A 14,672-nucleotide genomic window follows, 5' to 3' on the forward strand; every position below is an offset into this window, starting at 1 on the left:
TTATTTGGTTTTTGATTCAGGTTATATCATTTATTCGTTAATCACTTTCATTAAAATACTTCCTTGTGTGGTAAGGGATCGTTTCTGTCCAGTCGCCTGTATTGGAAGGAGGGGTGGGGGGGGGACACCCTGGCCCGTTAGATACATTAGAGTCAGTTTTTGATTTCCAGTTCCCCATATTTATTTGATAAACACTTTTAAAATGCCTACTTTTGCTATGATGTGCCCCTGAACGACCGAAAGTAGTCGGGTGCTGCTAGCCTTATTAACTATGGTTAATGATTCCCCGGTTCGGCATTTATTTGTTTAATCACTTCGGTTACGTCATTGGTTCGTAATCAATTCGTTTCCAGGGGTCATTAACCACTTCCTGTTTACACCTCATGAATACGTGAGAAGGACAGTTGGGCCCCTTTTACAACTACTTATTATATAATTTTATATATACAACAAAAATATAATATAATATATTTATATTATATATATATATAAAATATATAATATTTATTTTAAAATATAATATATGTATAAATAATTTTTTATAATATTATATAATTTTATGATGAAATATAAATATAAATTTTATATATATTATATATATATATATATATATATATATTTGTGTGGTGTGTGGGTGTGTTTTTCATTTTTCATAAAATAATATAAATAATTTATATATTAATATAAAATATATAAAAATAATATCTATATATTAAAAAATATATATAATATAATATATATATATAAATATATATATATATTATTAAAATATATTATATAATATAAATAATAACATATATATTAAAAAATATAAAAAAAAAAAAAAACAAAAAAAAACAAAAAAACCCACACAAAAAAACACACACACACACACACAACCCCACACACACCCCCACACAACAAATAAAAAAAAAAAAAAAAAATATATTATATTATAAAATATATATATAATATAAATTTATAAATATATATAATATATATTTATAAATAAATTTTAAATTATATAAAATTCTTATTATATGATTTAAAATAATAATAATAATAATATAAATAATAATAGATTAGAATATGATAGATAGATTTGAAGTAAATAATTAATAGATAATAATAAAATAATTAAAAATTATATTAAAATATATATTAAAAAAATAATAACATAATATATTTTTTAAAATATTTTTAATAAAAATTAATTTTTTTAAAAAAAATTATATTGCCCTATTATACAAATGTCCTAAAGATATTAAAATTACACACAAAAAAATTAAAAAGTGATATAGTAGTAAACAATGATTAGGGTTAATTTTTAAAAAAATTAAATATAAATTAATAAATTTTTATAATTTTTTGGGAAGAAGGTAATAAAAAATAGAAATTATGTTCCTTTCTACAATTACTGCTTAAATAAAAAGGAATAAAACTTAAAAAAAATTTATGGGTTTTTTACCCAGCATCTTCTTTAAAAAGCAAATTATTCGTAACAAAAACTGTTACTTTTGCTGAACTGGTTTAAAAATGTCTGAATCAAAACTGAATTTAAAACACCATACATTTTTCAAAAAATGGAAAATGGTTTAGCATCCTTTTCTAAAAACGAAAAATGTAAACAAAAGATGAAAAACCCCCTTTAAATTACTGTATTCCTTTAATTTGATTTTGCTAAGTTAATGTTCTTAATGGGTTTAAAGTACCGGAGATTTTCATTTCCCTCTTCCATGCCAAAAAAGGAATTACCTACAAAAGAAAGGGGGCAGGGTGGAATTCTTTATCCATGCACCTTTCAGAAAAACTCTGCACAAATAGGACTTTCCGTAGTTATGAACCCTGTTTTGATCTTTAAAACTTTTAGGCCATGGTTTTTTGAAAATAAGGCAGTAATTCGAGCGGCTTTCTGCCCGCCAAAAAACATCCGCAGAGAGAAAGTAAAACCCCTGTCCAGCTATTTTTTTCCCTTGGCCCACAAGGGAACATTAATCCCTTTAAAACAAATTCCAAAAAAGGGAAAGATGAGCAATTTAATACCCTTAGGAAAGGAGACTTTGAAAGGGGCCCCGAAAGTCTTCCGTGAAAATTTGCCCGGAAATTTGGGAAAAGGCTTCCCCGCTTTTTCCCCCCGAGGCCACCCGGAAAACAAGAAAGCTTTGATAAAAAGCCATTTTAGTGACCCCGCCCATTTGGGCCGTCCCCCACCGGGACCCTTTTAAAAACCCCATGTTGCCCGGCCAACCCCCCTTAAGGGGAACCGTCCCTTTAGAGGAAATGGGGTGTTTTCCGAAACTTGAAAAACGAGCTTATCAGAGATTGAAAATTGTTAAGGCCCAACACACCATTTGCCACGGTGGGCCAGCAGGGGAAAATCAGGAAAATCCCGTAAAAAGTCAATGGGAAAGATAGAGTGCAAGGCCAGCCCAACCAGCAAACCCCGGAGTCCATCCCAAAAAAATGGGACCAAAAGGCAGAGATGACAGATTGAGGGGCTAGTTGAGGAAAGGAAAAGGCCAAAAGAAGGGGGAAAAATCAAAGAGGGCTTTCCAGCTACCACACCCCCAATTCCGGGGAGGGAAAAGGGGAAAAAGGTTTTCCCCAGTCTTCCCAGAGCCCGACCCCCACCAACCTGCCAAAGGGTTGGTTTACTTTTAAAAATTTAAAGATTACTCCTTCTCCCCGCCCCCCTTTTGGGGGCCCCCTTACCCCAAGGGCTAAACGTCTCCTTTTTTTGCGGGATCCATCCCCTCACTTTAAAGGGAAACCCCGCATAAAAATTAAGAAATAAGATTTTATACCCCTCCCTAGGACTGGAAAAAACCAACATGAACCTTCATCCAGGCGCATGGTAATTTGGGGAAGCAGACCTCATAATCAAAACGACTCTTTGTTATATACGGTTGGGACACATCCAAAAACCCTTTTCCAAAATTCCCTGGAGCCTACAGCCCCTTTTACCCAAGGTTTCATAGAATAAAGGTCAGGAAAGGGCCCCCCGTTTTACCACAACTGGAGGGGCGGGAACCCAAATCTGGGGAAAAAAGGAAGGGGTGTTTAGTTTTTCGGGGGTGCCCGGGGAAAAAAAAAAAAAAAAAAAAAAAAAAAAAAAAAAAAAAAAAAAAAAAAAAAAAAAAAATTTTTTTTTTTTTTTTTTTTTTTTTTTTTTTTTTTTTTTTTTTTTTTTTTTTTTTTTTTTTTTAATAGGGGTGGAAAGGCCCCCCCCCCCTTTTTTTCCCCCCGTCCCTTTGGGGGGGGAAATTTTAAAACCCCAAAGGAGGCTTTTGGGGGCCCCACCCATTCAACAAAAAAAGGGGCCAAAACCCCCCCTTCAAGGAGCAAAAAAAATTTTTTTGGGGGGGGGCCCCCCCCCTGATTTTTTTTTTCCCCCCCCCCCATCGCTTCATGTGGACCAGCAGACCTTCCGTTGATTATATACAAGTTGGGACACATTCAAGCAGCTTTGGTCAAATTCGTGGACCTACACTGCGGCCGACTTTTACAAGGTTCTCTATGAGAATAGGATGAGTGCAGGCCAGGCCCCCATGGATTTTTACCAGCAACTGGAGGGTTCGGTATACCAAGGGTACCGGGACCATAAGGAAGCCATAGGGGACCCCTCAGAATTGATACGGCGCGTATTCCTGTCGGGCATTCCACCTTGGCTTAGGGATTTTCTTGCTCTAAAAGAAGACTGCCCACCATCAAAGCTGTCCTGTCACAAGCGCTGAGGCCCTGCCAACAACACAGAAGGTTGCCGGAGTCAGTGCTAGCACTAGGAAGGAACAGGTTCCACTCACTGACCAAGAACAGAAATCTCAAGTGGAGGCTGCAGTGCACCTCATCCAGCGTACGTTTCCTGCATGGTTGTGTTGCACGTACTGGTCCTACCGATGGTGATGTCCTGGTGACTCCAGCAGTTGCAGAAGCCCTTACCTTGCCATTCTCCATCACCACAGTCAATGAACGTCACTGCCATGTGTGGGCTGTGAATCCTTCTTCTCGGCCACTCATCCTTCACAACGGGACACGCCTAGGAACGGTGGAATCCATTGAAGCCATTTATACAACTGATCCTTCAAACCTACCCCCTCAAAATCCACCTGTCGAACCTGTTGCCGGGACCAGCAGTAATCCTGTCGAGGATGGCTCTCAGGGGGATGACATACTTGAGGATCTGGAATTTGAATGGGAATTTGAATGGGAAGACGACGACTTCGACAACTTCTACGGAGTACAGGACTTTGGTTATGACAATGACTTGGATGAGATCGATGCTGAACTACCACCCTCTCTTGCCATTGCTACGATTGAAGCCGCAGAATCCATAGAACCTAAAACTTTTGGAGACAACAGCGACCACCTTTCAATAGACCTTGGTCACCTGGAAGAAGCCCAACGCCTTGAGCTTACAGACTTGCTCAGTCGTCACAAGGGACTCTTCGATGGTGATGAAGGAACGGTTGGGTTAGTGCCTGGCATCAAGCACCAGATTGATACTGGTGATGCCGTCCCAGTCTGCAATCGCCAATGGAGGCTGCCACAGTCAACACGCCAAACCATCAAGGAGCAGTGCGATTCCATGCTCCATGCTGGTGTAATTGAGCCATCCACCTCGCCCTGGCTAAGTCCTGTAGTCCTTGTAAAAAAGAAAGGGGGGGACACTGCGCTTCTGTGTGGACTACCGTGGACTTAACGCAGTAACCAAACGTGATACCTACCCACTGCCCCATATTAGTGAGATGATAGATGAGTTGGGGCCCATGAACATATTCACTACCCTGGATGCAAGAGCTGCCTACTGGAGTGTTGAACTGGAGGAGTCCGCCAACAGAAGACTGCCTTCTCTGATGGCTACCGCCTTTTCCAGTTCAGGAGGCTCCCCTTTGGATTGTCCACGGCACCAACAACATTCCAGCGAACGATGAATCTTGTCCTGTCGTCTGTGTTGGGACGTCATACACTTGCTTATCTGGACGATGTGATTGTATACAGCCAAAGCTTCTCACAACATCTTAGAGATCTTGATGAAACATTGCAATTGCTATCTTTGGCGGGTCAGAAGCTGAACCTCCAAAAGTGCCAGTTCGCCGCTACGACTATAGACTTCCTGGGTTTTACAATCTCCCCAGAGGGTGTCTCGCCAAACCACGAGAAGGTGCTGGCTATCTCCAAGACACCACCACCACGCACCGTGAGAGAAGTCCGCCGTTTCTTGGGTGCTACTGGCTTCTTTAGAAAGCATATCCTAGGTTATGCAACCATTGCATCACCTTTACATCTCCTCTTAAAGAAGGGACAGGCATGGAATTGGGGCCCTGAACAGCAAGCTGCTTTCAGTACACTCAAAGAGATGCTCACTTCGGCACCCGTCCTGTGTCAGCCTGACTTCGCTCGGGAGTTCGAGCTTCAGACAGATGCATCCAGCATAGCTTTGGGGGCGTGCCTGATCCAGAGAGACGATCTTCAAATCCCACATGCCATAGCCTACTACAGCAGGAAATTGCGTGATCCCGAAACTCGATACCCTACAATTGACCTGGAAGCCCTAGCTGTTGTGGAAGGTGTTCGTGTATTTGATTCCTACCTCTACGGGCGCCACTTCATAGTATACACAGATCACCAAATCTCCTAGGATGACTCGCTTTGCTCATGACCTATCCTTTTATAATTTCACCATCCGCTACAAGGAAGGGCCTGCAAACTATGTTCCTGATTTGCTCTCTCGACAGGTTGCCAAGTTGACCATTACTGAACTGTCCAAGGAGCTGACCCTCAACTAGCTGACATTCGACGTCACTTAATGGATGGGACAGTGCCTAAGAAGAAACTCCCAATACCCTTGAGTGACTTTGAGATGAAAGACGGAGTACTGTATCGGTTGAAACACTTGTCAGACCGGATTTGTTACCAGCTGGTGGTGCCTGAAAGCCTCAAGAACTCTGCTTTAAAAGCATCACACCTACCTCCTCTTGCATCACATCCAGGTGTACATCGGACGTTCCAGAATGCCAGATCCATGTTTTATTGGCCAAACATGCTGAGGGATGCCCATCGATATGTAGAAAGTTGTGTGGCCTGTCAGCAATCTCGAGGCAATGCTCAGAAGGTTCCCATGGCAGACACACCATTAGCACAGTTTCCCTTGGAAAGGCTATCTATGGATATCATGGATTTTGGTCCCAGTGTACCAGTTCGCTGGGCTCTCTCCATATTAGACCAGCATTCCCGCTACTTACAAATTGTACCACTTCGGAGAGCCACTGCAGCAGCTGTCCATCGAGCATTCCTCGACCATTGGGTCACCATCTTCGGCCCACCCAGAGTCATTCAGACTGACAACGGAGTCCAGTTCACCAGCAATATATTCAGGGAACTCACCAAGTTAATGCACGCCACGAATCACTACACGATTCGGTATCATCCGCAGGCAAACGGCATGGTGGAACGGACCAACCGTGTCGTTAAGTCAGCCCTTACTGCCCTTGTGAACAACCGCCCAAGAGTATGGCACCAATTTGTTCCAGAACTCCGCTTGCAGATTAATTCAGCCATTCATCGCACTACTGGAGAACAGCCTCTTTATCTGCTTACCGGCCGACACGCCAACTTCTCCATTGGCCTTACCAATGAGGCTATGGAAAATGCTAAGCTCCAAGAACGCCTTCAGGAGGCTCGTCGTGCGGCTGTGGGTGCCTCGAAGGAAGCACGCCAAACATACGGTAAATATTACGACCGCGGCAAGAAGGTGGAGTTTCAGCCTGGCGAAGGTTCCCTGGTGTGGTACTTTGAACATCGGCATCGAATGGGAGGTCTTCCTCCCCTTACTGGGAAATGGCGTGGCCCTGCTCGCGTCCTGAAGCGTCTGGGACCGGTCTCTTTTGAGATCCAGGACGTCGCAACTGAAGTTCAGATGAAGGCTCATCTGAATCACTTGAAGCGCTACTGCCCACCAAATGAGCTTTCATATGCTGCGGAAGATGACGAAGACGACGACGACGGTGACGACGGTGACGAAGGTGACGTTGGTGCTGATGAACCCCCTAACTCAGTTGACCCTTGGGTTGCCGTGCTGACATCTATGGTATGAGGCAGATTTATCCTGAGGCATAACGCCATAACAGTTGTAAAGTATTTTATCTTGTATTTAAGCCTTCAGCTTTTGCGAACACGTCTGGCTGTTCGTAGACATTTAGTTTGAAGGCAAGTAACGGGGCTCAGGCCATCCTTTGGTTTATTTCAGATGTCTCCGCTGACCACTCCGACCCAAGGCATGGGAGGATTGTGGAATGTACCATTCACCAAGAGGGGACGTGGCACTCCAGTTGTCACTCCACATACACACCTGTTTCACCTGCGCGTGATTCCCGTAGTTCACCCCCATCCCGTTTGGGAAAGGGAAAGCCCGGGCGATACCAACAATCCTGGTACAGCATCTTCATCGCCCCCGAAAACAAACTGGAGGGGGGGTCTTTCTTTTGCCCCAAAATACTGTCGCCCATCCCCTTGGACGGGGAAAGTTCCGGTTGACGGAAGTGTTGGGGTGCGGGTAACCTCCCCCCCCTCGCCTCCCCGCGTCCCTATCGCTGTGTGATTTACCACCCCCCACGAGCCCCCACCAAAAAACTGCTATCAGCACTTGACCCCCCCCATGACCTTCGCGTGTGCGTACCGTCTGCAATATGAAAATAGTGGTGTTTTAATAAATAGACCCTTTTGACCTGCAAAATGAGCCCCATCTTACAAGTAGTAAACTTTCCCATTATGAACAAAGAACCCTGGATTTGATCCTTATGATTTCATGACTGGTCCCAGCCTCCTCAGCAGACACGTATCAGTGTTTGGTGACTTCGCCCACCATCTCTCAGCCAAAGCAGCCCAAGACCAGGAAATACAGGTACTCACCAGCCCTTTAAAATCAACAGTTTGGGCAAAATTCCCCAAACCCCCGTGGACACGTTCTTCCCGTGTTGAGTGGAGGAAAGTGGAAATATCTTCGACCGCACTAGGGTTTTTTCACCACTTTTTTCCCGGGAAAAAAGTCACTCATAAACCCCCATCGGACCCCCTTTGGGATTAGGGGCCCGCATCAAACGCCTCATTCAAGAGAGAATAAACCCTTCCCTCGCACAACATCACCCCCACAAACACTCGCCCAGCATCAGGGAAAAAAAATACCAAAAAAACTTCTACACAACAAACTAGAACCCGCACCCCACCCAATGGTAGGGAAAAAGTGGGAGCGTGGGGCCTTGAAAACGGCCGTGCAGTTTCCATGCCCAGAAACCCTTACCCCCAGTGAAGCGCAGGGCTTCAAGACCATTTCGCTCAATTTGTCAGCAGCTGGACCCCACCGCCCCCCCGCCTACCTCCCGGCCCCACTTGCCCCCACAGTCAGTCAGTCCCAGTGCTTAGAAGGGGGAAAAATCCGCGTAAAGAGAGCCACCACCCCCCCTTAAACCGCCAAGGCCCCCTATCAAGGATTTCGCAATGGGACTTCCCACCCCTCTTATTCCCCATTATAAAGCCTCTTTGAAACAGTCTAAGGCCCATCACAATGGAAGACCGCATTTGTCCCCGCCATCGGGAAAACCCAAGCCCCGCCCTTTCGGCAATACGACCCATCACCATTACTCCGTTGCCCGCCTGCTTGTGAAAGCTTTGTCGCCGCGGGCTTCCAGGAACCTCCCCCCTAGCTTTGACACTCGGCAGTTCGGAAAATTTACGTCCTCTTCCACCACACACCCCTCGTCAGTTCCCTTGATTCATCCACGCCCACCCGCAAGCGAAATCCTCCGTACCAAGCATTTTCATAGATTTAAGAAATCTTTCAACCTGGTGGACCACACTACGGTCATCTAAAAAACCAGCAGCTTCTAGGGCATCGGGGAGTGCCCATTTGGCGCAGACATTCCCTCAACAGGCAACAGGCCCTGGCGTGAGGGTCTCCACCCTTCTGCCATCATGTCGGAGCCCCCAGGGGATAGAATGGGCCCCTTGTTTCCCTAGTCATGTTTAACGAGTCTCTCGATCCCGAGCATCTTGGAAAACGTGGATGTAGTTCCTGCCCTGCCCCATCCGCCATCCAGCGCACCCTCGAAAACCCCCTTCCCCTGGACCCCCGCAAATCACGTCACCATCAATCGCCAGAATTCAGTTGTGATGCAGTTCGATTTTCCCACAACCCCCTCTCGCCCACCTCACGTGGACAACCATCGCCGATGTAGTGTTCCACAAGCTGTCGGCGTCCCCATGACAATAAGCTCGCCTGGACGCACCCTCGAGACACGTGAGGTTCCCTGTCAGGTTTCACTTTATGGTCCCCCTCAAGTCCCTTGCGTTCCACTCCCGGAGTTTCAGAATATCTACAGGCTTTTCATCCTGCCTAAATTGACCTACCCCCCCCCACCTGGTCCCCCCCCCTCCCGGACCAGCGTAAACTGAGAGGGTGCAGAAAAGGGACCCAAGATCTTTCTGGGCCCCTGTCATACCAGCTAGACAGCGCCCGGGCTGCCCTAGGCCTCACCTCCCCCCACTCACTACTAAACCTCACGCGCATTTTGGTTTAAAATTGGGGGCCCATCCACGCCCCTGACCTGCTGCCCCCGACGCGCCGCCCCCTCCCCGGGGCTCTTTTCCATAATTACTTGTCCAATCCTAGTCACCGATTTGTACAGTATATAGACACGATATGATATTATGTGAAAAGAAATGACTCTGGAATAAAGTCAATATTAGCACAAACACAGTATATAGCCGATAAATTATGTGCCAAAAATACTCGGAAAAAAGTAAATATTAGCACTAATCACAATTGGGGGTGCAGGTATGGAGGTTTGGGTTTTGGGGCGTCGAGGTCGGTACACCAAGTGTGTCCTTGCTGTCCTTGTTACGGCTTTTATCTCGGGTCGGCACGCTAGGGGGGGGGAGCCCCGTCTTACGAAAATAGGTGGGGTGACCAAAGGGCAGTTGCTATTTCCTGATTGGTGGTGGGATCGTCCCCAATTCATGGGTCCGGTTCGATCGGTCTCTGGGGGTGATTTTCCTATGATGGGGAAAGCCCAATTTCCCAAAAAGGGTCAAGTCGCAGGCATCCCCGGGAACGTTTTTGCCGCCCGGGTGATAGCGAAACTGGAAATTAAAGAAGGTCACTTATTGTAACTTGTTTATATTTTCAGGTAACTCAAATTAAATTTTCATATTTGCACTGTTAAACCCCACATATAATATTTCATATCGCTTCCCCATGCTACCCCAAATCGTCCCGATTTAGTAAGAAAAAAAAGTAGGAATCTTTATATTTAATGAGGAAAGATTTCCCTTTGACGGGGGAAAAACCCAAAGAGTGATAACGAAGAGACAGCAAACATTGGCAGGTTTTGTTTGAGCACAGTACTACACGGTTGTGCAGATGGCGGCCTCGAGATAGCCCCCGGAATTTACGGGTCTAACACCCCGGGGAGGTGTCCCCTTTGCACCCGTCAATATGAGTTTAAAAAAGTACAATACCGGGCCCCTTAAGTTTTAGAGAGGTAAGTGGGGACGTAGGGTGGAAGGCATGTTCGAGATATAAAAAAAAAAAAATATTCGTGCAAAAAGAAAAAAAAAAGTAAGTTAGAAATATTCAAATTTTGTATCAAAATTATTTTACTTGTTTATTAATAATTTTTTTTTGTTTTAATATCATTTTTTTTTTTTTCTTCTTTTTTTCTTATAATATATGAATGAGGGTTATGGATACAACAGAATCGGGTAGGTATTATTGTTTTTTTTCCCTTGCAACTCGCCTGTAGGGTGCAATAGCACACCCCCAGGGTTTTAGCAACATACACTTTTCCGGCGACGGAAACATATAGGGGAAAATGTAGGTTGCGTGGAAGGGCGAGCGGGGTAAATCCCAAAAACTGTTGCAAAGTAGGCATCTGTTGAGAGATTATACAGGAAAAAAAATGTTAAGGAGGCCCCGACGGGTTTGCAGGTAGGAGGTATTCATTGCAATTTTCCTTGTGTTGTATGGGTGGTGGAAAAAAAGGGAAAAGGAAAGTCAGTTACATGAGGCGGGAAGAACAAAAGTGCCTTTGTAGAACACATCGGGGTTAGCTTGTTACACATTAATGTAGTTGTAGTAGCCTTGAAGTAAAATAATAAGGTAAGTCGGGAAAATGAAGAAAAAAGGGCCCTAACCAACCAGAATTTCAGAGAATGGCATGACCTATAAGTTAGGGTTTTGTATTGAGCCCCCTGGAGCAAGAGCTTTTTTGGTCAAGTCCCAGGGGCGAGAAGGCAAAAAAAGTGGAGAATGGCTTTGCACAGTTATCAAAGAAATCTATGGGAAGGAAAAGCCGTGTGAAGGGTTTTTAGGATGAGGAATTTTGGTTTTTAAAGGAAAAAAGGTGTTTTTTTTGTAGGGGAAAAGGGGTGAATGAAAAACCCTGAAGTAGTTTAGGGGAGAGGGGAAATAAGTACAAAGAGACCGGGAAATTGTAGGAAAGACTTTAAGTAGAGTAAAACTGAATTGCGCTTTAGAGGAAAAAGAGGTTTAACATTACAAAGATTTTGTGGAGAATAGGGCTAAGTCTGGGAGAATGAGACTAGGAAGGGGATTTCGCCGCTGTTGCTGAAAAATAAAAAACTATTTGGTTATGAGAAATATTATTTATAACTTATTTTTTTCCCTTTGGAAAGATTAGCCCAAGGTCCTCAACGAAGGCCCTGGTACTGCGCGAAGCTGGGGGGTGGGGATGGCGGCGGAGACGACAAAGTGAAGAATGTAACCCCAAGATGTAAGTCGGGGAAGATAAAAATCAATTAGGTTGTCGGCCGTGGGGAATAGTACTTGTGAGCAAGCTTTAGGACGTCAAAAATGAGACCAGGTTTGTTCACCTGTATGCTTTTAATGTAGGCTTGTTGTTTTTTACTTTAATATCTAAATGGCCCTTCAAATCTAGGAGCAAGTTTTGATTTAATTTTTGAGTTGCTGGTTGTTTTTCTAAATATAGTGTCCAACATCAATGTCCTTGGGGGGCAATTTGTTTTGAAAGGCAGTATTTATCCGGGAAATTTAGTAAATGTCTTTGTGATTAAAAGATAATTTTTCTATTAAAAGAATTCAGCATAATTATATTATATGAAGGAACTGATTTCACAAAGAGGTCATAGGAGTTTTTTCCATTCCATATAAAAGAAAATGTTGGGTATACCAAAGAAGAAGGGAAGTACTATTAATACAAGAGGTTTGTCAATAGGATTCTTTCCCATATGCCCGATGTGCATAAAAACGATTTTTAATGGAAATGGGGGATTTGACCCTTTTGTGGGCGGTAAGGGACAATGTTAACACGATTACTTTCTGATGTCAATAATTTACCCAGCCCTTTTTTAGAAATTCAGCCCCGTTAATTGAAAAAAAAGGGGGCTGAATATCTATGACAGAGGTCGGGGAAAGCATGTGAACAACATTTGCTGTTTTTTGGGCAGGGGGAAAGGAAAGTCGGAATGTCTATTTCAATGCGGGGTGGGTCAGGGGTTTTTCCTTTTAAAAGGGGCTTTGCTTACAAGACTAAACAGTTAGAAATTTTTTGCTAATGAGGTGGGGAAAAGGAAGCGTTGCTGGGAAGTGAATTCCCTTTCTTACCAAGTGTCAGTTCTTTCGTTCATGGAAAAGAGGAAGGATTCGACCTTAAGAGATTCGGAATAACTACAATTTTGAGATCCTTGGTTTTTGCCCTATATCGGATTGTGCAAAGTAGACTTTAGCATCGAGGAAAATTTGGGATTATCAAAACATGTCTGCTGGGGGAGTCTTTCATTCCTTTTTAAGGGAATTAAGGGGCCGTACAATTATCTTTACGGCGCACCCGGATCTGTCTCCGGGGGGGGGTCCATGGGGAGGTGGAGCAGCAAGAGGGGGAGGTAACAGAATGAATGGGGTGGGAAACGGCGCCCCGAAAGTGCGGCGGATCTCGTCCCCCGAAGGACCCTCAACGGTAACGCGCGGCAGTATTTCCCAAGATCGTTGCAAGTCAGAAAATTTTCCCCTTTGCGGGAGGCAAAGGGGGGCGAGGGCTAGATTCAAGCAGTTGTGAGTCAGAGAGGGGAAGCGCGTGATAGCGGTCGCAAGACTTTTTGCTTCCGGGTAAATAAACAAGGTACGTAAAAATCTGCGAATTTCAATTCCGGGCGCGTCGCCATGGGGGTTTCCTTTCCCTTTAAAATGGACTGAGGGGGAATGTCAGCGTGCATTTTATTGATACCCCAAGTTTAGCTCTCGAAAGTGACGGGGGGCCCCATGTGTATTAGTAGTTCAGGGTCCGTCGTATGATAGATTTTCCCGTGAATGGGGGCGCGACTTGCAAAAGCAAGGGCGCAATTTTCAGAATGGCCTGTTTCGGGGAATAGTCCGAGCCGGGGTTTGAGGATCAGGGTGAGGACAAAAGGCAAGCTGAAATGGGGGAAGGCAAGATGGAGCCTAATTAATCGCGACTTAAGGTTGTAAATGCGGCTTTTCCTCGTCTGTCATGCCAAATAGAACCCTTTTAAGGGAGATGATTAAGCGGTTCGCAATGGCCCCGTAATTTTAATGAACGGCCTGAAAAAACCTAAAAGGCCTAAAAATGATGTAAATTCCTTTTGGGTTTCTTAGGTTTTGGAAAGTCGGCAATGGCTTTAATTTTGAGTCTTTAGGTGCAAAAATTTGATGAAAAGTATGCCAAAGAATTCTAACTTAGTTTTGAAGAATAAAATTACTAGGGAATATTAATCCTGCAGTTGATACCCTATTGAAAACCTGATGAAATTTTTTCTCGTGTTCAGAGAGGGAGGATGAGAAAATTAAAAATATCATCAAAAATACACGGGATGACTTTAATTAACCCTGATAGTACAAGTGACATAACTGCAAAAGTAAGAGGGGAATTGCAAAGGCCCAAAAGGGCATACAAAAAATTAAAAGTGTCCCTATAGCGAAAAAGCCGTATATGCACGCTTTCGGGGAGCCATAGGAACTTGCAGGAAGCCTTTAGCAAGGTCACTATTGAAAAAATCTTATTAAGCCAATGCTTGCAACAACAATCAAGATTGGGAAATTGGGGGAAGGGGTTTTCTGGCATGTTACTTTTTTTAATTTGCGATGGCGACCACTGGGGGGAAAAAGTTTTACCCTTCTTTGGAACAAGGGGGAGGGGGGGGGCCCAGGGGAATTGCTGGTTGAATAAGATTCATGTTTAACTTGTTTAACCCTCCTTTTCCCAAGGCCTGTCGTTTGAATGAGGGATTTATAATGGTATGTATAAAGGGTTAGCATCAGGTCGGGGGAAAAGGGAGGTTAAAAGAAATGTTTTTTTTTCCGATAGGACGGTCGGGTTTGGCATAGTTGGGGGAATTTAAAAAACAAGTTTTTTAAAATATAACCCTTCATGAAAATCTAAATTTGCTTCAGAAAATAATCAGAGCTCTGTCATCAGGAGAAGGTGTTGCAGTAGCAGAAAAAACGGGGGGGGGAGCGGAAATCAAATTCGCGTAGGCAAGTTGTAAAATTCATAGGATTTTACGGGGAAAAAGGGTTTAATAGTCAATGGGGCTGGGGTCAGATTAAATAAATGCCCTGACTTTAATTTTTAGTAATTTTTATAAAGGGAATTTTAAGTTGCAAAACCCTTTTATCGAATTTTCAGGTAATATCAAAGCAGCCC

At 43.9% G+C, this 14,672-nt stretch overlaps 1 protein-coding gene across 1 annotated transcript; it reads left to right on the forward strand.

The window, feature by feature from the left end:
* Positions 1–6,628: 6,628 nt before the first annotated feature.
* LOC119571066 lies at positions 6,629–7,898 on the forward strand. The gene is made up of 3 exons (XM_037918529.1): positions 6,629–7,066; positions 7,226–7,409; positions 7,798–7,898. The coding sequence occupies exons 1-3, from the start codon at positions 6,788–6,790 to the stop codon at positions 7,896–7,898; spliced, it is 564 nt and encodes a 187-aa protein (XP_037774457.1). The 5' UTR covers positions 6,629–6,787.
* The last annotated feature ends 6,774 nt before the right edge of the window (positions 7,899–14,672 follow it).

The sequence above is a fragment of the Penaeus monodon genome, unplaced genomic scaffold (assembly GCF_015228065.2).
Source record: "Penaeus monodon isolate SGIC_2016 unplaced genomic scaffold, NSTDA_Pmon_1 PmonScaffold_50, whole genome shotgun sequence".
NCBI lineage: Eukaryota > Metazoa > Arthropoda > Malacostraca > Decapoda > Penaeidae > Penaeus > Penaeus monodon.

Excerpts from the sequence above, each read along its gene's own strand:
- LOC119571066 (XM_037918529.1), top strand. The coding sequence starts at position 6,788 with ATGGGAGGTCTTCCTCCCCTTACTGGGAAATGGCGTGGCCCTGCTCGC. Across the intron at positions 7,067-7,225 it reads TTGCCGTGCTGACATCTATG|ATGTCTCCGCTGACCACTCC; the intron begins GTATGAGGCAGA and ends GGTTTATTTCAG. Across the intron at positions 7,410-7,797 it reads GGGCGATACCAACAATCCTG|CCTCCTCAGCAGACACGTAT; the intron begins GTACAGCATCTT and ends GACTGGTCCCAG.